Source organism: Lytechinus variegatus, chromosome 5, assembly GCF_018143015.1.
Source record: "Lytechinus variegatus isolate NC3 chromosome 5, Lvar_3.0, whole genome shotgun sequence".
NCBI classification, from domain to species: Eukaryota; Metazoa; Echinodermata; class Echinoidea; order Temnopleuroida; family Toxopneustidae; genus Lytechinus; species Lytechinus variegatus.
In genome coordinates, this window is record NC_054744.1 from 23,701,873 (window position 1) to 23,727,570 (window position 25,698).

Consider the following 25,698-nt stretch of genomic DNA (forward strand, 5'->3'; position numbering starts at 1 on the left):
TAATACCTCAATTATAAAAAGCAGTTCAAGGCAGATTTCTGGTTTAAAACAGAGCAACCTCCATATTAAAATATCTAATCTCATGGACCAAATATCATCTAACATAAAAATTTTAATGTCACAATACTTTGCAACTTTTTGTCAAGTCGTGCAGAGGTACTAAGCATACACTACGACTCGCTTTCTTCTCCAAGTTGTATAAGTACTATAGAATGCAGAGAAGTTTCCCGTCACACCTATTGAAGAAATGAATGAGCTTAGCCTGAGATCCAAGACAAGAAATACATCACTTTATTACTGCAATAAAAAATATACAGTCCACGATGGCAAAACTGCACAATTTCCCCCAAGGTAAATTTCCCCAAGATACTTGGGTTGAGCAAATCCTCATACATGGGGAGAATACTGATCTTGTCTCTATAAGTTGAAGAACTTCAAGACAGTGATTCAAAAGGATGTTTCAGTTTTGGGTTCAGTTTTGGGTTCAGTTTTCAACAGTGGTTGCTATGTCTGTGTAAAGGTCACCGGCATTACACTCTCCGATCTGCTCCCTGTACGCAGCCATTGTGTTGATACCGTGGTAGTGGACAAAGGCAGCTGCTAGAACCAGGACATGGAATATCTGATGACTCTGAAACTGTGACAAAGAATTGCGGGAAGAGAGAGAGAGAGAGAGAGAGAAAGATAAATTTAAAGGTTATCCTGACAATTATCATTTAATTTCATGAAAATTAGGCCTCAGTCATTATATTTTGAAAGATTTTACACCCGTGAAATACCCATCTACTTTCCATATTTCCTTGAAATTGTGTTAGGTTGGAAACTATTTAGAAAATGAAGAATATTCCCTTCTTTATTGACTCTCAAAGATCATTTTCAGTTAATTTCACACTGGGATCTACCCACATGGAAGTCTACACGTGGGACCACAATATGTACAATATTCAATGTGCATATATTTCCATAGATCATAGCAAAAGTTCTATTAGGCATACATGTAGGTCTCCATTAGTTGATATCTTGATCGCTTAGCTATATGTTAAAGGGTCCTGAGCATCCGACTCACCCAAATGTCACACTTTCCAGGGAAAAACCGTTCTGGGATGCGTATAGCATAGAGTAATGCTCCTGAGATGTAGAGGCATGCCATGAGTATCATCCAGCCGAGTCCACCCCCCTGGATGGCCGTCAAGAAGCTGTTGATGCTCACGTAATGAATGGCTGGTATCACCCCGCTGAGGCCTAAAGCAACATATAGACCTGCACAGAGGGAGGAAGGATCCAAAACAATTCAAGTTGGAGTTGGAGAAACGACAGGGAAATTTTTTTGGGGTATTGCATCACAATTTGCTCCACATCTTTTGAAGAGTGCTGCACAAAAAGTCTTTTGTGCAGCATATTTTCACATAGGACTGTACAAAACGTACATGCAGTTGAGGACTTTTCTATTATGACCAAAAATGCTAGTTAAATTTGGTAAAGCAAAATTATTCCCTGAACAATGACCATCGGCAATTACTTAAACAAGGTGATAGAAATATATACCTAGGGATAAATCAAATTCTGAAGACATGGTTTAAGAACCTACCTGCCCCGAGGGGAAATTACTTTGGTACACTGAAGGTGCCTGTGAGAGCTACAAAGAGACAGCAAACACCTTCGTGCTTGCTGTTTCTTTGTAGCTGAAGGACCATTACGAGGGCCAAGTAATCATAACGGGTGATGTTCTCACAGTAAAAACCACACAGTAATGGATTAAGAACCTACCTGCCCTGAGGGGACGGTACTTTGGTAGACTGAATGTGTCCCTTAGAGCTACAAAGAGACAGAGAGCACCAAGGACCAATATAAGGGCCAAGTAGACGTAACGGGTGATGTTCTCACAGTAAAAACCAAAGTAGAGCCAAGGCACAAAGGATCCAACTATCAGGAAAGTGATGCCAGAGTAGTCTAGTCTGTAACAATCAATGAACAGAAGACAAGAGAAGAGATGAGAAAAGAAGTGAAGAGAAGAGAAGAGAAGTGAGAGGTAAAGAAAGGGGGCAGAAGAAGGGGGTGGAGATGGGGATGGACAGAGAATAGGAGGGAGAAAAAGAAAGCGCAGGAGGAAGACAGAAAAAGACAGACAAACAGATAAATGAGCAATAAAATGTATAAAAAGCAGTCCACTCAGAATAAACTACACATATCTCGAAAATTTAATCTACTATGCCATATTAGTGGAGAAAATCACATGGACATGTATCCTATTTATTGACTACCGGTATTATGATAGCAATATTGTTCATGTGTTGTTCTTGTATTAAATTTGCTGAGTGTTTTTTTCTTTTCAATATTTCACCTTTTATCAGATATATGATACTTTGTTTATTTATGGCCCAGCTATGTATATCGGTATAAACTGTGAAGGTCACCTTCAACACAATGTGTCCATGTACAACACACATGTTCTGGGGCCCATTGCAAACAGTTGCAATCTACACAAATACAGTCCTAAAGTTCAAACACTACTTGATTTCAGCAAGTTGCATGTGGGATTCAACTTTCACTTTTAGTTGCATTTTTAATAACTCTCCCTATATCAGACCTCAGTTCACACTCAGTGACTTCAAAGACTAATGAAGGAGGGGGGGGGAGGATTAAACTCTAACCAAAACTTACTAATGAAGAATTCTAATGAAGATTTAATGAATAACAAACCGATTTAATATTCAGGTTATGAAGCAGAGGCTAATGTATCTAAACTTTGGATTTGCAGGTCTCCTTAACATGACCTTTAAAAAGGGCCTCATTTCTTATATCAATTAGACATCGCATGTTTAACTACCTGTCATTCTAGAGCATGTGTTTCAATTGACTGTACAAGGAGCAACCCTCATGGCTATTTTTATCCTCATAAAAACACAATAGGTTATTCCATTGACACTTGCAGTGTACAATGTTTACATGTTAGAACCATAAAGAACAGGATACACCCAATTGGTGAGCTAATAAGTTGGCCTTAATGGCATTATTATAGGCATCCATTTCACTTTGTTCCCTTTTCCACAGTTTTCATTACAAAGGCCTTTTAATCCCTTTTCAGGAGAGGATGCTTCTACACCTATCATTTTTCCCTTCGCCGAGTGTCACAAATATATCATTGTTCTTTATACAGGAAAGCTAATTATCTCCTTCAAGAATAATAACATTGCTAATCTGAAGAAAAAAAATTGCTAATCTGAAAAATGAAATAATAAATTGAATAAAAGTATGAATGAATGAATGAACAAATAAATTAATTAATTACTGAATTAATTCATTATTCATTATATTTAGATACTACATATTTATATATATCATCTAAGAAATAAACTATTCATTTAAAAAATAAATAAATTACCACATGAATGATTTACTGACTGACTGATTGACTGAATGAATGAACTAATGAACGAATGAATGAACAAACCAATGAATCAACCAACAAACAAATGAATAAAAAAATGATCAATTAATTGATCAATAAACAATGACATGAATATATATATCATGAAATATGACTTACTTGCTGAATATTTTGGAGACTTGAGAAGAATGGCAGTAACATGTATGAAAGAGGCAAGAGAATCCGAGACACAGAATGGCACCCAAGAAAAACATCATGTATGCCACAATCTCCTGCCAGTCATCCCTTGACATGATGGACTGTACTAAAAAGTAGATGGCTATGATAATAAAAGCTATACAACCTGTTGGAACAGAAGAAAAAAGCACAAATAATTGTGATAATATGCATCCATTCCAGTTACAACACAGAATAAAGTTAGCTGAAATGCCTTTGATTTTCTATAAAGTTTGAAAAGGTAATAATGGAGCTTTAAAATGAACCTACGTTACACATATTAAAAATCAATTACCAATATCCCAAATCATTACTGAGAATTTCACAAAAGATACATAACCAAAACTATCATTATCAATGAAAGCTCTCTACAAGAATAATGCAGCGCAATACTTTTTTTTCTCCAGTTACGAAAATGAACTAGACATCTGAGTGGATGCGGTCTTTGGTCTCAAAGCTCACCTAGAAGATGTGTCCATATGTTGCCTGTCTCTGTGTGAATTCTAAAGATGGACTTAAAGCATGTCCTGAACGACGGTAGAGGAGGGCGGTGGTGGTAGTGAAGGTAATCGTTGTCCTTCAGCCAATCTGGTAAAAAATTATGGTGGGTGACCTTCCAGGTAACGTCCTTCACCTTCTGGACAAACTTGTGCGCCAGCTCGTCGGCCTGCTGCTTCAGCAAGGCAAAGTCGTACTCACTATCGCTCCCTCCGGCTGGTTGAGGTTCAACCTCAAGCTCCTTCACCTGTGGAGTGGAAGAGAGTTGGAATGAAATTTACCTTGAAACATACATGTACGTAGATTACAAGTTTACATTCTGGCTGAAATAGTGAGTCAGCCGATCACCTGGCTGCTTTCATACACTCATCAGAGAGAAAATGAAATAATTATTTACAAAAGTAAACTGGAAAAAACATGAATTGCTATTAAATTCATGAACAGAAAAAATAGAGGAAAGAAAGCATAATTAATGAGCAATAACAGGCAAAAGAATGAAATTGAAGGAGCACGGGGACAGACTTTCAAATTTTAGAATACAGATCAATATAAAAGATCTAGTGTTTTAACCATCATTTAACCTTTTGGTGATACAGATATGTATGAGATAAAGCAAAGATGCCATTCCACTTTCTTCAGGAATCAGCCACAAAGCACAACAGTATCATATGACAAAAATGGAAATTTTGTGGCAGACACACATCCATATTAACATACATGTAGCCATGTAAATGTACATGTAGATCTGAAAAAGAAATCCCTTATTAGAAATAGGATCCTCTGGAAGGGTGCAGATAAGCCAAGATTAGGAAACTGGCTTCTGACAGGAATATGATCATCCTTCAATAAATATTTTAGACATAGAATTTATGGACATTTCAGTCAAAGCTTCAAAAGTGTACATTTCCATGTTTAGCTACTCATTTTTTTTTTGGGGGGGGGGGTATTTATCAGGAAAAGAAATAGGCCTACGGCAAAACAAAAGAGAACAAATATCACACGAAGACACATAATATGACAAGCAAACTTAGAAAACACTCTAGTCTGAACAAATACAATGAATATTATCTTGATACTGTATTGGGATTCAATATTTTCACTAATGCTGTATTCACATTATGAAAACTGTCTTGACTGTTGTTACAATGTATATCATCCAAGGCCAGTTGGCACAGGCAAGACTTGATACCGTGAAGACAGCTGTGAAAGGGAAGTCAATAATTCATTCATTCAGACTATGTAAAAGCTGTTAGCCAGACGGTTTCAGCTGTTTTGCATACTACATGTAAGTGGGGGCATTCTTGAACACGTACTGTTGTACTCAAAATAGTGAACCCCACCACCAAATGCACTGCTTCATGCCGAGTGTTGAATGTAGACAACATCACTAATCTGCACGCCTAGATTAACAAACTTCATTTGAATGTAATATTTTTATCAACTGACTTCACGATTACATACCTGAAATATGGCATAACTTTACAAAATATGTTCATTTTTTGGTGGGGTCATAATTAGCACCAATTGTATATAGCAATCCCTATTCTCTCTTAATACTAAAAGCTCACAACTTCCCCTACCCTCCCCCTCATCTTACTCAAAACTGCAAGACCAACTACTGGTACCCAAACAAAAGCTTCCAGCTTGAAATCACTTTTTCAGTCATCCCAGCTGTATGTCTGTGTTCATACTCCATAGGGTGTGTTAAGTAAGAACAGGTGGAGTTTGTATCCATAAAATACTTCCTAAGTCTAAAATATTTTTTTTAATGATGATCTACACATAGGCACTATTCTTCCTTAAGTGGGGAAGAAGCCAAATTCAAATCTTGGATTATTACCACACGCTATGAAACAAAGCCAGACCTTCTTACCTCTTTTTCTCCATCGCTTGACCTGAGGGTCGAAGTTTCCTCAACTTCAGTGACTTCCTCTACAGTGATAGTTGAGGGATCCCTGGGTTCTTGGTCGTCCCTTAAGGGTTGGTTAGACCCTACCTCAGGATCCTCATCCATAGAATCAGAGTCGGATCCTTGGGATTGTGAAGATCGGGGCTGGCGTTTCTTCTTGATGCGCCTTCGTACTTTACCTATTTTGACATTTAAGGTTAAAACACAATGAAGGAATTTGAAATGTCTTTTGAGTTTTAATAATTTTCCTCCAGAACAGGGTTGTTTCTTGTTGAAGCACTTGTCTACTCTACCCACATGTGGTATGAATATAAGAATAAAGCCAGAGTTCGAAACTTGGGCTTGCAAAAATTGGGGCTGGTGTTTTTGTTTTTTTGTTGCTTTCTTCCTATGCATCTTTTTAATAAATCCTACCAACAAACAAATTTAAAAGCTTTTTTAGTTTTGACAGGAATGGTGTTACCTGTTGATACACCTTTGTACCACATGTACACATACATGCACAGTGTATTTTACAGAATTGTCCTCTACATGTATAAGAAGCAACGCAACATCATCCCAATACTCACAAGGCTTTATTATACAATGAAAATGTACAGTACCATCTTTACACAGAGATGAAAGAAAACAAATCGATTGAAATAATACATAATTCATGGAAACACCAGCCATTATTTTACAAATATACAATTTAACACAATGCAATCAATTACTATTCATTACCCACATGTACCGGCATGCACATACATGTATATACCAGTTCAGTGTAGAGATCATGTACATGTACTGTTTGCAATTGTGTTGTCCAAACTCTGCCAACTTCCTGGCTGACCAAATGACCAGGAGGTGAAAGCAGGGACGTCTCACGACCCTGGTTATTTTTAAAGTTCTGCCTGGCTTAAATAAATTGATTGAGTACATGTAGATTCTATTATTCAAAGCAAAAGCCATAAGGATTCTTTATCATACATACATCTAGTACATGTAGCCTACAGCACAGGCAGAGCATTAAAAAAATACTGTAGATGATATCCATAATGCACCTGCAAGAAATCTTACATGTACATGTAAGTAGCAATTTTACCATATATTTGAAGTTTTCTATAAAAAGGGGGCATAAAAACTGCATGACATCATGGGGGACAAGTACAATGTACAGTCTGAAAATTGGGGACAATTAATAATAGACTAATGACCTAAATGAATTGCTACATGTATTGGATTAATTTGGGAATGACAATTCTAGGAATACACAGACACAGTAAAGGACCCCCCCCCCCTATGCTTAAATCAACAGGCATTCTATGTACAGGTGTTGGCCAACTTGCACATGGTATTTGTCAGCAACCCAGGACAGAATTAATCATGAGCTGGTTCATGTACGTCATAATAATCACACCAGTGTGTTTTGCATACGATATCTGGTATTCAATCAATACCTATTCATGGCATATAAACAAGAATAGTGTTGGTTGAACTACCGTTTGCATTGACATCTGGCATACAAGGTGGCAACAATGTAGTCAAATTTCATTTATGACGTAATAAATTATTCAATTTGCAAATTAATGTAAATATTGATCAGGTCGGGTGTTTTGTTGATTATAAAAATGTGAGCCAGTGATTAATAGTGGTTTGCAACAACTCCAAGAAAATATAGTGCACAATTGTACATGTATATATATATACTATGTATATACAGTGTCTTTTGTTTATTATATTGATATACTCAATGGAATAAGAGGTTAAATCCAAATTTGCAAAGGCGATAATCTATACGATAATCTCCATTTGGCCTTCCCATGTATGATGTACAGTACTTAGTCCTGACCAAATGGGTACCAGGAAATCAATTGATAAATTATTTCTGCATGCCTCTCATGGTGCCTCTCTGAGTCAATACCAATACGTTCATTGTTGTTTTTATTTACTTAATTTACATGTATATGAAAGCTTTAAAGAAGGCCATGAATTTACTTCCTTAAAATCACTGATGTAGGAAATAATGAGGGCGACAGGTAATTTTCCTCTCAATAGCCAAATTCAATAGCCCCTCCCCCCCCCCCTCCCAAACTACCCCAAAGAGAAAACTTTGATTCAACTATATTTTCTAGAGTTACCCAAGATCTGCCACAAAATTTTTAAAGTAATTAGAGAAATAATGATGCTTCAGTTAATACAAAATATTGTTGATGTGCCAAAAAAATAGCCCAAAAATGAAAGAAACTGCCCCTCCCCTTTCCATTCCTCAATAGCCCCAACATAAAAAAAATGAATAAATAATCCTTCAAACAAAATAAGCTTATTTCCCTGCCCTGACAATCACAATCAATGAAATGTGTACATGTACACTGTACATGAACACCTGTAGTATACAAAGCAAGTAAATATTTACATACCTGAAGTGCTAGATGGGCTGGCTTGGTCTGGTTGTGATGAAAGTAGAAAAGTTTGAGGGTTGGGAGTGATATCTTCTTCGTCACCCCTCCTCTCTCCCAGATCTGGTGATTTATTCATTCAGCTTGTAGGGCATTAGCAAATTACTGCAAATATCAATATAAATAAAGGGAGCTTCATGAATAACGTATTAAAAAAATTCAATAGAATAATGGGCGTTGTGATATGGTGAATGCAAATCAACAACATCCACCAACTTGTAGGACATTAAAAGCAAAATTAAATGAATATTTAAAACAATAAGAGCATAATTGATTTGATTTTGATTGCCATATCACAATGGTACATAATATGATTTATAAACATAACATAATCATGTAATGTAGCATAAAAGGTTTTCTAAGGAAGAATCTAGCATTAGTATTTCATGGTGAATGCAAAGAAATGCTGTTCTATTGAAAAGTCTTGGTAAAATTTGTTTATTATATGGTTTTGAATAAATTCTAAATGCTTTTTAAAAATGTATTTGTAAACCCAGCCATGAAATGAAACAAGAGAGCCTGCATGTACTATGTCACTGCACATTATTGGTAGCATAAATATAGCAGAGCTTTTAATAGAAACATTACATGTTGGGCAATTCCATATAAAAATAATAAACCTTTTTGTACGTCCGACCCCATTTTTCTCAATTCTTACTACACTTCATAAATTGATCAAGTCATGGTCCCTTGAGAACATTACAGACTGTCTATTAAAATAAGAAAAAAATAAGGCCCCACATATCCATATTTATTTTATAATCTAATTCTACACCAAGATGCTTCCCACATATGAGGTTTTAATAGAGTCAAATGGATCAAAAATCCATCTTTGTCAGGGATTCGATTTTAAGGCGCGCGAGAGCGATCGCGCGCTACATGCGCGCCTTAATCCATTTTTGGTAGCGCGATTAATAGCGCGCCTCGCGATCGTTGACCTGCGCGGAAATGCCTAAAGTCGCCCTCGAAATCACCCAAAATCATGCTTATTGCCGAGTGAATAACAACTCAATATGCTCGAGCTCCGCTTACCATTTAAAAATCATCCAAAATCCAACACTCAAAGTCATGAATAATCCTTAAAAATAGCGAGTAGCGCAGTTTCAAATTCCGACGTTGCGTTATTTTTTCTGTACCACGTATTTCCATACACATGGTACCAAGTACGGGAAAAAAAATCAATGCAACGGTCGGGAAACAGTTGCATGTATAGGGGTCCATTATGGCTACCACCATGTGCAATTTCGAATGCACATGTTTCCCCTACAGATATCACGATTCTGTGATTAAATAATTCGAATTACACAGGAAATAAATCCCTGAGACTTGTAACCTAGCATTGGTGAGTTGTCATTCGGCTTTGCTTTTCAAAACGGCTTAACTTCCAAAATAAGTTACCTTATTTATTAATTACAACTAAAAAATCATTTATTTTCTTTTTCTAGGGGATGAGGTATTATATCAGACAATAAATCATCAAACAAAGCTCCATCTATTTTACAAGGCTGGCGGCAGGCTCACGCATTGGCGCTTTTACTAGCTAGCCAGTTAGAGCTCTGTCTCTGCCAGAGCTCTGGGGGACAATTCACTCAGTAAAGGCCTCAATGATGGTGATTTTCTGTTTCAGACAGAGTTTACATTTCATGAATATTATTCAAAACTGCCAATAAAGTTTGATGATTTCTTCATTGTCATGTATATTTAAGTTCTTAATGAATACATTCTCACCGAATTTAGACTCCCCAATAGAGAAATGAAATTTTCATGGAGATCTGCGTTTTCAAAGAACTTCAGGAAAAGTTAGGGGATGTGGGCCTTTATTACATGTACATGGCTGAGTACAGGGTATTGTACTGGAATAGATGGAGTAGAAATTAGATATTGAATTCATTTATATCCAAGTCCAACTCACAGTCACACACACACGCACTCACTCACACACACCCACACACACATCCAAGATTCTAAGCATGAAAAATAACTTTAAAAATCATACAATATTGAACAAAAAGTAATAATTCATTAATAAGTGAACAGGTATATCCAAGTCCAACTCACAGTCACACACACACGCACTCACCCACACACACCCACATCCACCCACACACACATCCAAGATCCTAAGCATGAAAAATAACTTTAAAAATCATACAATATTGAACAAAAAGTAATAATTCATTAATAAGTGAACAGGTATATCCAAGTCCAACTCACAGTCACACACACACACACACTCACCCACACACACCCACATCCACCCACACACACCCACATCCAAGATTCTAAGCATGAAAAATAACTTTAAAAATCATACAATATTAAACAAAAAGTAATAATTCATTAATAAGTGAACAGGTATTCCTAAAAATACAAAAAAGTAGCATTTAAAAAGAGCCCCCGAAATGCAAAAAGTAGCCCCGAAATTTGCCAAAAAAATTAAAATGGAGCCCCTGAAAAAAAAATTGTTAGTGACTTAACTTTAAGCCAAAGTCAAAACCTAACTCAAAGAGGTTTTGATAACACACAATCTAATTACAAAACATTGTAAAACAATTACAATTACATCCTTTGATTGTTGATTGTAACTTTATACATACATTTCCTCCATCTGTTTTGTAAATTGGACAAAAAGCTCCCCTTGTATGTTGAAGAAGAGCTTTTTGCAGTGCTCCTCTACCGCTCTCCTTAAAAGATCTAGGAGAGCTATTTATTGCTCCCCTCATAATTATAAAACTGAGTCCCTGCTTTGTGCTAGTTCATTAATCTCAGCCAGCAGTACATTGCACTTCAAACTGCTTATAGATATCTGCCAAATAGTCCTCACAGATGTAGTCTCTATCAATGTCTTAATTTTTAGAAGAAAAGTGAAAATGAAACCAGGTTTGCATGAAACTGATAATACTTTTCTCGGATTTATCGTCAGCAATGCATTCCGGTACATGTGCTACGTAAGCATATATCCTCACCAATTAGCCTTTGTCAGGAATTGAGTCTTCCTGTACTACATGTACATGTAGCTTCAGGATCTGTCACCCATGTAATGTACAGTATACATCAGGGAAAAAATTAATTGTTTTTTTTCGGAGGCTCCATTTTCAATTTTTTGTAAAATTTCGGGGGCTCCATTTCTACCTTTCGGGGGCTACTTTTTGCATTTCAGGGGCTCTTTTCAAATGCTACGTTTTTGTATTTTGGGGAATACCTGTTCACTTTATTTTTATTACTTACATGTATTGTTTGATATTGAATGATTTTTATATTTTTTTTTCATGCTTAGAATCTTGGATATGGGTGTGTTTGTGTGGGTGTGACCGTGAGTTGAACTTGGATATAAATGAATTCAATATCCAATTTCTACTCCATCTACATGTATTCCAGTACATTAACCTGTACTCGGCCATGTAATAAAGGCCCACATACCAAACTTTTCCTGAAGTTCTTTGAAAAAGCATGATGGGGGAGTCTAAATTTGGTGAGAATGAACTCATTAATAACTTTAATACATGACAATGAAAAAATCATCAAACTTTATTGGCAGTTTTGAATAATATACCCGAAATGTAAACTCTGTCTGAAACAGAAAATCACCATCATTGAGGCCCTTACTTATAGCGAATTGTCCCCTAGAGCTCTGGCAGCACAGAGACAGAGCAGACTGGCTAGCTAGTACAAGCGCCAATGCGTACGTGCGTGAGCCTCCCACCGGCCTTGTAAAAATAGATGGAGCTTTGTTTGATGATTTATTTTCTGATATTTACCTCATCCCCTAGAAAAGTTAAACAAATGATTTTTAAGTTATAATTAGCAAATAAGATATTTTGGATGTTACTAGGCTGTTTTGAAAAGCAAAGCCGAATGACAACTCACCAATGCGAGGTTATAATAGACTCTGGGATTTATTTCCTGTGTAATTCGAATTATTTTAACACAGAATTGTGATATCTGTAGGGGAAATGTGCATTAGAAATTGCCCATGGTGGTAGTCATAATGGACCCCTATACATGCGACCGTTTCCCGACCGTTGCGTAGTTTTCTTTTTTTCATACCATGTTTATGGAAAAACGTGGTACAGAAAAAAAGATGCAACTTCGGAATTTGAAACTGTGTTCCTCGCTATTTACAAGGCTTGTTCATGATTTTGAGTGCGGATTTTTTATTATTTTTAAATGGAAAGCGGAGCTCGAGCATATGGTGCTCGTGGGCCGCTGAGTTGTTATCGTTCTGCAATAAATTTGGGGGCGACATATCATCTACATGTCGCTCCCGAAAGCATGATTTTGGGTGATTTCCAGGGAAAATTTAGGCATTTCCGGGGCAAATTCGCCCGCCGCCCCCGTGTATTTTTTTCACTGCTATACATGTACATGTATTTCAGGGGTATATTTTAATAGAGACTGGGGCAGATTCTTAAGTTGGGCCTGTGAGGGGGGGGGGAGTCAATTTCTATAATTAGGGAACTGAAAGAATTGAACATTCATGTATGTTTTTCACAAAACTTTGTATTATTGTTCACTACATGTAGATGGAGATGAAGGTTTTTTTTATATGAGGGTCAGCTAATCAAAAGATTTACTATTTCTTGCTGTACCTCTTCAATCCAATTGTGTGTGTGTTTTTTTTTTTTTTTGCTGTCTTGCTTTGATATGGCAGAACTTTGTTTTCTCTTTGTTGTGGAATTTTATGAGCAATTAAAACTGAATCAAACAAATTGAAATTTGTATGAATGAAATGGATAACCTTAATATCTGTCTCACTTTGAAATTCCAGGTACATGTACATGTATGTCATTCCTGAAAGGTTAGATTATTGTATTTCACAAATTTGGACACTTGAAATTTTCATATCGATTGGTTATTCATTAATTTGCATTTTGCAACTCGTTGAACCCTATACCCTCATCACAGTTTACGTTAATAATTAATAACATGTTCATGATTATAATTAATATTTGTGGTATGAAACAGAAAAGGTTCAAAGTGCAAAACAAGTTTATAAAATGAAATACAATAGATATGTAGGAATGAAAAATGGTGTGCAGTAATTTTGCTGTATACATATAAAATTGATACGGTAAAAGTTTCACAGGCTATTTTTTGGTCATTCAGGTTATGTGACAGACAGTATACATACCTACTTGTCGACACAAGTAACGGTATACACGTACATGTATTGTAGTCTTTCAGAGCAAAAAATATTTAGGCATTTGATGAGGCAACAATTAATTTCTTATTCCTTTTTTGTAAAAAGAAAAAAAAACTTTGCTGCACTGGATCCAACTGACCATCATTTGTAACTTTCAAATGGCTTTTTGAAGCACCCACCAGGTTTATAGCATGTATAGGCTGTAGTATGCATACTCAAGTGGACAGCGCAGGATGTATTATTAAGACCTTTTTTTTTCAGCATGCAATAAATGTACTAAATTTGAAAAAAAAGAAGTATCTATTAAAAGCAAAATTACATGAAGTTTTCATGATTTTCACCAGTCCTGAGATAGAATTAAAATGGCAAAATTTTACAAGATATTGTTTTTAAACATACATTACCAAACTCTTGTTATTTACCTGGATCTGTTCATTACAATCTATAAATCCTTTGATCAAATATCAAAACTACATTTACATGTAAACGGCTATTGGAAGAAACAGAAATATTGCATTTGGATATTGGCTTAAAAATATTGAACTTCCCATGGATAAAAAAACTGAATAAAAAGAGAAAAATCCAACAAGCATAACACTGAAAATTTCATCAAAATCGGATTATGTAGATAAAATAATACATGTACAGAAAATTACATTTTAACATTTCCCCTAATTTCACATATTAACAGTTACATGTACATGTATATGCACATCCTGGTCGGTATGCAAATGAGGAGACTGATGACATCATCCACTCACTATTTCTTTTGTATTATATTATATGAAATATTCTAATTTTCTCCTCATTGTCAAGTGAGCCAAAGATTAATTCCTCCCTGAACATGTAGAATTAGCATTCTTTGATACTATATTGTACAGGTAGACAGTCAAGTTTCTCCTTATTGTTGAATCTGTAAATGAAATACTTTATAATTCAAACAACAAAAACAAAAGAAATAGTGTGGGACATCTTTGACTGCCTCATTTGCATGTCACCAAGTTGTGCATATCACTGTTTTGTGTCATTACTTTTTAATATTTACATACGATTTTGATGAAATTTTATGCATTTTGCTAATTTGATTTTTCTATATATATATAACTCAACATTTTTCTGGGGTGGAGTTGACCTTTAAGCAACACTGGCAACAGAGAGAACAGAAATTAGAACAAACTAGTAAAAAGTAAAAAGAAACAAAGCTTTTCACAAAGTTAGGCATGACTTTAAATGCATGACAGTCACCTGTTCTAAATGCCAAATTAGATTCACAATCATCATTTTTCAACTAATCCGGTCTGTGTAGATTGCAGACCACTATTTAGAAAAATTTTTAATGCAAAACTTATAGTTGGTCGAAATTTTATTTAGCAATTCCATCCCAGAAAGAAAAAAATAAACTCAAGAACAGGTCACAACTCATGCATAAAAATAAAGTCATAAAAACTTTTTTAAACACCATATAGTACATTATGTGCACATGTACATGTACTTACATGTAGTGGCAGATCCAGCTATTTTTATAGATGCAATACTTTTGACAGGCCTACAATGAACCATTGTGAACAAACAATAGGCTCATGAAATGGTACTGGTCCTGTAAGTATTGTGTCAACCTATAAAAGCTGGATCCACCATTGCATACTGTACATGTGCATGTGCACAGTTGAGGCCAAAAGTTAACATACACCCATGGAATTCAGTGAAATTAATTCGCTTGCCAAACATCGTAAAATTTGATATTTCTATACTACTAGTGACGAATTTGGTATCACATGAAAGAGCGTATTAAGCTCTTTAAAATGAGTGGAATGCCGTTGGGATTAAAGTATATTTCAGGTGAAATTTTCTTTGAAGAAAAAAAGTAATATTCGTGCCTCAACTGTATCTCCAAATTACCTCTCTGCAATTAAAGCACTAAGTGTCGCTACATATACAGTAAGTGCAGAAATTTGTTAGGTAAGCCTGAAGCCTCAAAAGGGGTGATCATACATGGCCAGTTTTGATGGTGGTTCAGGGCAGTTCTCCCTCAAAGTTTAGATGCTACCAGAGCCCTTTTATTACAGAGCTTTAAAGCCAATTGTTTTCAATGGGTAGCATGTAGGCCTACATGTACATTGCTTTGTTTAAAGACAAAGTTAAACACAATTCAAAGGAAATTGCGTAATGTTGTACTTGTAGCCCACTGATAGCAAATTGGTCCAAATCTATAGGGCTTTCCAGCAGTAAACTGCTGAAAACTGCTGATTCGTCTATTGCCAATTCATCTACATGTACTCTACCTTCATGCAGTCTAATGCCATTCTGTCCATCAACATTTTGTTTAAAAACAATCATTTGGTTCATTAACCATTTGGTCCAATAATTACTTCGTCTCATTGCCAGTTCATCAATGAACATTTTGTCTAATAAACAACTAGTTGGTCTAATATCAATTTTCTTTTCATTCATTTCTCCCAATTCACACTTATCCACTTTATAGACCAAATGGTTTATAGACGAAATGGCAATTGGACCATGTACATGTATGTAGACCAAATGACAGTAGATGAGTTGGAAATATGACAAATTGGCATTAATTAGATCAATTGGAAATAAACCTCTACAGCACTGATTGCATTCAACTTCTATGGCACACCATCATGAACCGCTGAACACCGCTGATTTATGATCCTCATTAAAAAAAGGGATGGTCCAGGCTGGAGATATTTGTATACGTAAAATTCACAGAGCAAAATGCTGAAAATTTGATCAAAATCGCATAACAAATAACAAAGTTATTGAATTTTAAAGAAGTGAATTTTCTGGTGAAACAGTTCTAGGCATGTCTTTATGAATATTCATTAGGTGGACTGATGATGTCATATCCCCACTTGTTCTATCGTATTGTATATATGAAATTAGGTTTATTCAAAATTTTGCTACTACATGATGATTCATGATGATGTGCATATTATTCTGTTTTCACAAAATATTGATAAACTTTAAAATTCAAAAATTTATTTGTTATCCGATTTTGATGAGATTTTCAGCATTTTGCTCTGTGAGTTTTATATAATTCAGCATGGACCATCCCTTTACGGTAATAGAAATTAGCATAAAACAGCACCAAAGGAAAATAATACAGTATATATGGAAATGACAGAGGGTGTAGAAAGGAGGTGATATATGAGTGCAAAAAAGCTGTTCAATAGAATTAAACTTCCACACAACTTGCAAAAAAGCATTAATGTGCACATGGGTAGATAAAGCACTATGGATTGTAATGTATCTGGCTGTAGTGCATGATTTCAAGCATTGATAAATAAACTCACCACACTGCCGCCTGCAAGCCCCACATTCAAGATAAATGATAGATGATTAGATGAATCAGATCTGGTGATCCTTGAATGTAAATGAAGAATGACTTCGCATCATGAAAAATTCAAAAACATTTATTCAGAGTCAGACGTCACCACTATACACACTTCCCACACATGTAGAATGATGGAAAATCTTTTTACAAGAACTCTTCCCAAACTACATATTTGCTTTAATAATGCTGACTGATCCATGCACAGTGCATAAAACTTGACTGATAAAATAATTTTATTTTCTGGTTGTAAATTTGAATAATGGAGCAAGTCTTTTTCAAAGTATAATAAGACGCTGTTCCTAAGCACCTACATGTACAATGTAACAACATGAAAAGCAAAGGAATCGCTAGACTCGAATTCATATTGTCAGTTACAGCGGTGCATTGAAGGGACCTTCAAAGAATCTCTGACCTCAGATTTTACGAGTGGGCTTATCGCGTTATCTAAGCAGGCTCTGACTTTCGCCTAATGCTCGCCGATTGATGTCAGATCTTGTTTCTTCGCCTAATGGAAGCGATAATGAACGATTAACATAGGACTTTGAAGATGGATCTCCATAGTAGCTCTATGGTATGACACACTCCGACACTTGTACAAGAACAGAATAATTCAGAAGATCTATAAATCACGGTGCTAGTAAAAAGAGTCGGACAAGTGTTTTGAAATAAAGACCAAAACTACATGTACTTGACCAAATTGGGCAAGCAAAATTCTCACAGTAGAATGACCAAAATTAAGGTCGATACGATATGATATTGACCCTAATTTGGGTCAAGGAAGGTAGATCTGTTCATGTCAAAAAGAGAGAAAACCGTCAATGGTTTTTATAAAACCGCAAAAACATTCTTTTGAAGAGGTAAAGAAAAATTCAAAGGATTTATGGGATAAGTGAAAAAGATTTTTGGGCAAGTATATTCCAACTTTTTTGAAAATTTACTTGCCCGACTGGGCAAGTGCTTCTAAAAAGTTATGCAGCACCCTGTATAAATGGCATAAACATACATGTACATGTGTAGTATTACCAACAATTGCATCAGGAAATGACTGTAATTTTGCAAGGCTATCAGCATCCCAACAGTGTATTTCCAAGACCAAGGGGGTATAAATTTGGAACAATGCACACTCTGAATAACTTGTATACAGTACACAGGACTTTTTAAAGTCCTTTTCCACACCTAAACCAAAAATTTTGATGAGAAACCGTGCTGAGATGATGCCTTAAATATTACGCCAGCACAAATGTAAATTATTTACTATAAAAAAAGGAACTCTTATTGAGCTGTGGTCTGTTTTTATAAATATTATCATTCACTTAACCTGCAAAGCAATGTGGGCATTATGATACCTCATGAATTCTCACTGTTTGGAGACCAAACAAGTGGATTCAGGTCTTTTCAGGGTATAAAGAAATTAGCCAAAATACATACTGTACAAAGACCTACATGTACATTTTAATGAAGATGTTGTTTTCTTTTTTAACATAATAATAATTTATTTGGTGGGGTTTGGCTCCCAGTACAGAATAGAAGAAATGCATAAATACTGAAGCCATCTTTATACACGTAGGCTTGCATGATGAATTTCATGGATTTTCGCTAGCGTGCAGCAAATTTACGCATGAAATATGTATACTCAATACTGCATAGAAGCAAAATAGATTGTGTTTACATGTATGTGCCCCAAAAATACATAGATCTAAAGGAATTAGTAGCTTGCTCAGCTGTATGTCGCAAGACCCGTGTTACGAAACATCTCAGTTCCCAAGCTATAGTTCTAGCCCTGTCTACATGTAATTGTCCAGCATGAGCATCTCAAAGTTTACAGCTGCACACATGGGTTCATATTTCCTCTATACCACGGCGCCATGCACTCAAGCGCCCACAGCGCGCACCACCGTATACCTTCTAGATCTAGTGCAGTTCTGGCACCCCGCTCTGTAGGCGTAGACCGTTTTTCACACCGCCCTGTAGTTTCCAAGGCCCCATAGTTTACCCTTATAGTCAGTTCCTTGGACCCCCATTTCAGGGTTTCGTGAGGCACACCTCATCAAAATATAATTTAAATAAGGATTTGCAAGTTCATGCATTTAAAGGACAAGTCCATCCCAACAAAAAGTTGATTGGAATATTAAGAGAAAAATCCAACAAGCATAAGAATCAAATTTAATCAAAAAGCCAAGTTATGTTATGATGAATAGCTGTAATGGAACCTGACAGTGTCAAAAAATCAAGCATTCGTCCAAAAGAAAATAAGCCAAACATTGCCAACCTTATTTCACCACACAGGAAGAAGTAACAAGGTTATATCATAACCTTGTTCACAGAATGAGTGGGCCTGGCCCAGGACCTGGCGCTCATGCAGTTTCGCAGATTACCACTACCAGCATACATGTACCTCATCACCAATACTTGTTCTCAAATGTCATGACAAGTCTCCCAGTCACATTTTGATGTCAATAATATCGTGATCGGGAATGGCTGTATTTCGGCTTCGATTTCACCGTCGTTGATCTACAGTAATCCGTAGACATCACTTTGCGGATCGCTTGATCTTGGATTCACCGTGCACCGTAATGTTGATACGAACTGAAGTTAGCAACCAAATCATGCGAACATAATTTAGATTCGCATGCGGCATGCTGGTTGCACAGGACTAATCACAGGCCATAGATATTCATTCGAGCCAACCCATTGCTCAATTTTTAAATATGATATTGCTGATTGAATATGACTGACAATCTAACACTGATTCTAGGGAGGGTACACACTGAACTTACTTTTTCCAAATTGGAAAGATATCACTATGGAACTATATTTTCAATGGCGGAAGAATTAGGGTCATTTTACTCTCTCAAGTGATGAATTTGGTCCCGTCAGGTGTGGTCTTCATAAATCCTGATTTATTTTTAAAATGAGCCAGTCGAGGTACCCATTTCTGGTCAGATATGGAATGTCAGACATTTATCCTATCCATTGGTAGTAAACATTCAACCCTCAAATTTCCTCCTTATTTTTTATGAATTCTTTTCAAGTGCCACTTTAACACACGGGTCTATGGGAAATGAATTAGGCCTGTGAACCCTGCTGGCAGTTTGTTTGCCACATGTTCGCATGATTTGGTTGCTAACTTCAGTTCATATCAACATTATGGTGCATGGTGAATCCAAGCGATCCGCGAAGTGATATCTACGGATTACGTGTAGATCAACGAGATCGAAGCTGAAATACAACCATTCCCGATCACGATATTTAGAAAAGGGGTGGATATATTGATATCAAATTGTGACTGAGAGCTTGTCATGACATTTGGGAACAAGTATTGGTGATGAGGTATGCTGGTAATCGGCCGGTGCGAAACTGCATTTGCGCCAAGGACCTGGCTACATTAGTATGATGGTGTGACCTTAATTCGTGCATTACTTAATTTTGCGCAGTTGAATATCTCAATTTCTAATTAATGTCTTGGGAAACTGATATCACCAACAGAAAGAGCGACTTCAAATCACTCAGTATGCAATTTTCTTGGAAGGATAGGTCTCTATTTGTGAAAATATTAGCAAAATATTAGATTTTGTTAACTTTTGCGTCCGAACAAAGAAAATCTGATCTTCTCGACCAGCATAAAAAAATCGCCAGTTTGCAAGTAGAGGTCCGGTCTCCAAATAAGTGAGTAAAATGTGATACGAACCAAATTTATGGCATTTTAACCTAATCTGATATAATTATCTTACCTTTGTCTGCTTGATTTCTTTTTTAAAGCCTTGCAAAACGATCGTGCGCAAATTGAGATCACACTTTTTTTATGACCCATTTTCAGCTGAGCGTGCACTAGTCAATTGCCATGGAATTTTGAGATCGCGATGCCAGCGAAACCCCACTTGTTCACTGCAACCATCCTGCCTGTGGGGAATCTACAGGTACATGTAGGACTAAAAGGTATAACAATGCTGTATGGTAGTGAGTCCAAACTTCGCGCGTGTCCATACTTCGCGGACGGTCATTATCTCAAAAACTAGCCAATATCCTTAAAATCTGACATCATCAATGTGAAAAGCGACCTAAAATTACCCTTGAGCTTGAGTTTTTGTTTGATCCTCCACAAAAGCTTTGGTGCGCAAAGTTAGGTCATACTTTTTCTGAACGGTTTTCCAGCACAGCCCGCATTCGCCGATCGGAGTAGAAATTTGAGATCGCGATACCGGCGAAACCCCTTGACCTACTTTACATTTTCGTCCATGATTTTATATTTTACGATCTTGCAGTCAATGTGGTAACTATTTCTTGAATTGGTTTTGTATAAATTATGAATGTTTTGTGAACAAAATTAAGCCTGATGAATATTTTTGAAAAGTGCGCGAAGTTTGGACACCCCATCATACATAGCACACACTTAAAAAAATCATTAAAATATCACTTTTGTGACCAAAATTACTAATTTCCATACAGTTGCGATTTATTTTTCATTAGTAAATTGGGAATAATTTTTGTATTCACCAGAGCACTCAAAAACTTGAATTTGGGGCATATTTTTGTGTACGCCCTCTATTGGTGGAAAGTAATTATGGTGGAAAGTAATTATCTCTATTTTTAATTAAAGGGAAAGTTCACCCTGAAGAAAACTTTCTTGTAAAAATAGCAGAAAAAATAGTAAAAAATATTGGTGAAGGTTTGAGGAAAATCCGTTATAGAGTAAGAAAGTTATTAGAGACTAGAGTTCAAAGTTTTGGATTTGTGACGTCATATGTGTTATGCAATATAAAATGCATAAATTTCAAATTTTGTATGGTTCCTGATGACTTAATTTTGTTTTCTTTTCATGATCGGGTGTGAAACGATTTGTCTATTGATATACAAAAGTTACAGTGAAAACTATTTTCAATGTTCTGAGAAAATGACATTTCATTGATTTTTTTACCATTCGCTATGTAGGAATGCTGCTCGCATATGACGTCACAAATCAAATAATTGAAATTCTAATAACTTTTTAATTAATTGATGAATTTTTCCCAAACCTTTGGCAATATTTTTCATTAATTTTTCTGCTATTTTTACAATAAACTTTTTGTCAGGGTGAACTTCCCGTTCAAGAAAAAAATAATTTAAAGAATCAAATTTCTATAAGAGCCAAGTTATATGAAGAAATGCTGTATTGGAAACTGAAAGTGTAAAAAAAACAAGCATTTAGTCCCATAGAAAAAGAGAAAATAAGCCACACACAATTGCCACCCTTATTTTGCAACACATGCATCATGTGCATGGAGATGTACACTGAGAACAATTGACTTTGGGATCGATCTTACCTTCCGTTTGGCATTTATTATTTTGATTAAATTTTGTGTGGGCTTTGAGAATTTTTTGAATTTGATTGAAAATCAACTTCATGATAATTTTTAAAATGTACGCAAATTATTAATATTGCAGAATTATGCCAAGTTCAAAGACCAGCTATGCGTGAGATTTTCTGTGATTTTGAGTGAGATCACAGACATTGTGTATAAGCCTGAGTCATATCGATTATTTTGAAAACCGGTGTTCGACAGCTCTAATTCGATCGAACATCGATGCATCGAATATTGAAGGCGGGGAAAATTTTGTCTTTTGTTTTTGCGTCGATGCGATGCGCTTTGCATATGCACTACGCACTGACGGTATGCGCTGGCGTTGGCCGGGTGAGCGTTGCACAAGCAGATGACAGAGCAAAGTTCGTTTGTATTTTCCATGATCACAAAACACACAAAAAAGGCCGGGGACCAAAGCAGAATTCTTCCCAAAATATCTTCAACAATGATATTTGCAGATGACAACATATAAGTTTAAAATGAAACGATAATAAAGACATGAATCACGCAGAGTCGATCCGAATGATTTTCGGTCAACTAGCATTCGCAGTCCATTCACTAGCCCCGTCCGCAGCTCCGTACACTCACTCTCCCGAAACGACAGGCGTGCTTGACGTCAGCGCCAGCAAACAATTGCAATCAACGGAGAGCGCTGTAACTTGCCTGAGATTGTGTAGTTGGATCCAAAATGAGCTCCAAATAAATTTATGGGAATAAATACGTAATTTTCTCTGGATGGTCATTTGAATTGCTATTCAATGCTGATATAACGATTGTGAGGAAAGATTGTGGAATATGAGTTATGACGATGTTCGATAATTAATCCTGATAATGACAATCCAGTTTTTTAGACGCAATTGAGCATGCGATCAAAATGAATACGAATGTGTCGAATCGAGCCCTAAATTCATCTAAATTATTACGATTTAACAAGATTTTATGGTCATACTAAGAATATTGACGATGTCAGCAAAGTATGTTATGTTCATATGGAAGAAATAATACTGGGATTATTTCTATTGTTCCATCTCTGGACGTCTCCTCCAAGCTCCGAGAAAATAAGCACAATGCGCATGCGTGTTTGATGACGTATGACATATTTTCCCATTCATGAATACAGAGCCCAAAGTTGGGCACAAACTAGCTTCAAATTGATGGGAAAAAATATCAAATGCAATTTTCTCTGTTTTGTCATGTAAAATGATATTATATGGTGATATTACGAACTTGAACAGAGTTTTTGCATGTAGACAATGTTCGAGAATCAATCCTGACGTGATGATTATTTTTTTTAGACAAGTGCACTAGCTCGACTCAAGAAGTCAAGTCGATCGTCATGAGATGTCCGCCATTGAAAATTGAAACGAAATACAAACGTTTCACATCAAGCTCTAAATTCATATTAATGATTATCATATGCAAATTATTGTTAAATATTACGATTAAATAATGTTCTATGGTCATGATTTTAATATTGTTCATGAAAGCAAGATTTATTTTACGTTGATCGCGTCAATTTCCGGCCATTTTCTGGTTTGATTAAAGAACAGTACTGCCCATGCACGATCGATGGCCATGACTTCCATTCATGAATTCATCGTGCATAAATTATCTCGGCATGAGCAGACGAGTAAGACTCGAACTATGATCGAAATAAACTTCAAATTAATGGTGAATAGCATCATAATTACTCATTCGGTTTCATTTTGGGGGCAATAGAAATCAAGTAAGTAGTAGTAAAGTTGGACATTACTGATATTTTGATGATTGATTGTGTAAACCAAACGAATCGGCCGGCCGACGTATTTTTTTTTTTTTTCGATGCACCGATTTTGCAAAATCTGCACCGGTGTTCGATGACATCGATCGAACACCGATTTTAAAATCGATTCGACTCAGGCTTAATTGTGTACAATATATATGGGGAAAGGCTGTGATAGTTGCGTGAGACAGAGATTTGAGGGGATGAACAAGAGTCCAAAATGCTTGAGTCTCACGCATAATGCGTGAGACTTGGTAGCTCTGATTATTGTCACCTCATTCATACATACACGTTGCTCAGCCTCCACGGCGCGCGGCGGCAACCACCACCATAGACTGCACAGTGCACGCATTGAAATTGAATGGAAGAAAAAAAAATTACCATGAAATAGATCTGTTTCCGTCCACTATCACTGCACTGGCCGGGTGGTATCTTCTATAAAACGTCTACGTTACAATATCTTGCACTCTCGTCCCTTGATCATTGATGATAAGAAGAGGAACTTCCGGCGACCATAACAGTTAGTTATGTAAGATTCTATATCTCATTCTGTTGTTTACAAAATTATTCGTCGACCGATCTCGTATGACCGGTACACGCATGTGCAGCTCTGCGCCATAAGCTGGCGCTGATGACGTAGATGATATCGTAGATCACATGTTGATGATATGACGTCAAGTTGATCTTCACATGCACAATGGGCCATGGGCCACCCCCCTCCCGCCCCCCCCCCCCCCATTACAGCCTATAGAACAGTAGCGCCCCACCAAGGGAACTGCTTCTTTCTGTGGGGGGGGGGGAGGAGGGAGGGGGCATTTGCATTTTCTAAGTTTTTCGATGCATATTTTTTCCCATCAATCATATTGTTTTAATTTTATGGCCCGTATTTCCTTTTTTTACATATATGTTTTTAGTTAAACCAAAAGCCCACACCAGGGACCGCGGAACGGTTTTCAAAGTTGGGGGGGGGCTGACCATGTTAAAAATCACAATCGTATGGTCATTTTTGCGTTTTTGTACACGGTATTGGAAAAAAGTGAGGTCCGAAGCCCCCCCCCCCCCCCCCGGTTCCGCGGCCCCTGCGCACACTGGTTGTTCCTCTAAACTAGTTGGCTCCATACGATGGTTCTCAGTAAAATGTAAAAAAAATGTTAAATACCAGCCAGAAAACGACGGATAGTCTAGTTTTTATCATATAACATATCCACAAAACATATATACGCGATACCAAAGTTAATGTCACATTCAAGAATAAATTTCAAGTGTATAAAAAGGATTTTTTTTTTTACAGACAATGACGCCAGGCCTACTGGCATTAAAGTTACACGCCCTCCCTTTGGGCAAGGAATGGTTTTGAAAGTGTGGAGGAGCTAAACATGCATACATACATCACTAATCAGATGGCAATGCCTGGGCTGGGGAGGGGGCTGAACCCCCCCCCCCCCCGATCATTACCAACTGCACAGGCGCATCAATCAACCATGAGAATTCAATACACATTTTCTTCTTCCTCAATATTTTAAAAGCCGTCCATACACCTCCACAGTTTATTTTGGTCGGGATATTTTCATGACGTAAATGAGTTGCATATCGTCTTTCACACCATAGTAATTTCAGGAAACCTTAATAAGACAATAAGACAAACAAATA

At 36.5% G+C, this 25,698-nt stretch overlaps 1 protein-coding gene across 2 annotated transcripts; it reads right to left on the reverse strand.

Annotated features, from left to right (window-relative positions):
* Positions 1 to 476: 476 nt before the first annotated feature.
* Positions 477 to 24,661, reverse strand: LOC121415766 (adiponectin receptor protein 1-like). 2 transcript variants are annotated; one of them, XM_041609091.1, is made up of 9 exons: positions 24,430 to 24,661; positions 16,907 to 16,976; positions 8,411 to 8,554; positions 5,976 to 6,190; positions 4,067 to 4,349; positions 3,548 to 3,731; positions 1,768 to 1,955; positions 1,067 to 1,260; positions 477 to 637 (listed from the first exon to the last, which is right to left on the reverse strand). In XM_041609091.1, the coding sequence occupies exons 3-9, from the start codon at positions 8,526 to 8,528 to the stop codon at positions 485 to 487; spliced, it is 1,335 nt and encodes a 444-aa protein (XP_041465025.1). In that variant the 5' UTR covers positions 8,529 to 8,554; positions 16,907 to 16,976; positions 24,430 to 24,661; the 3' UTR covers positions 477 to 484. The 2 variants fall into 2 exon arrangements, with proteins under 2 accessions (XP_041465025.1, XP_041465026.1); XM_041609092.1 differs by lacking the exon at positions 16,907 to 16,976.
* Between the last annotated feature and the right edge of the window lie 1,037 nt (positions 24,662 to 25,698).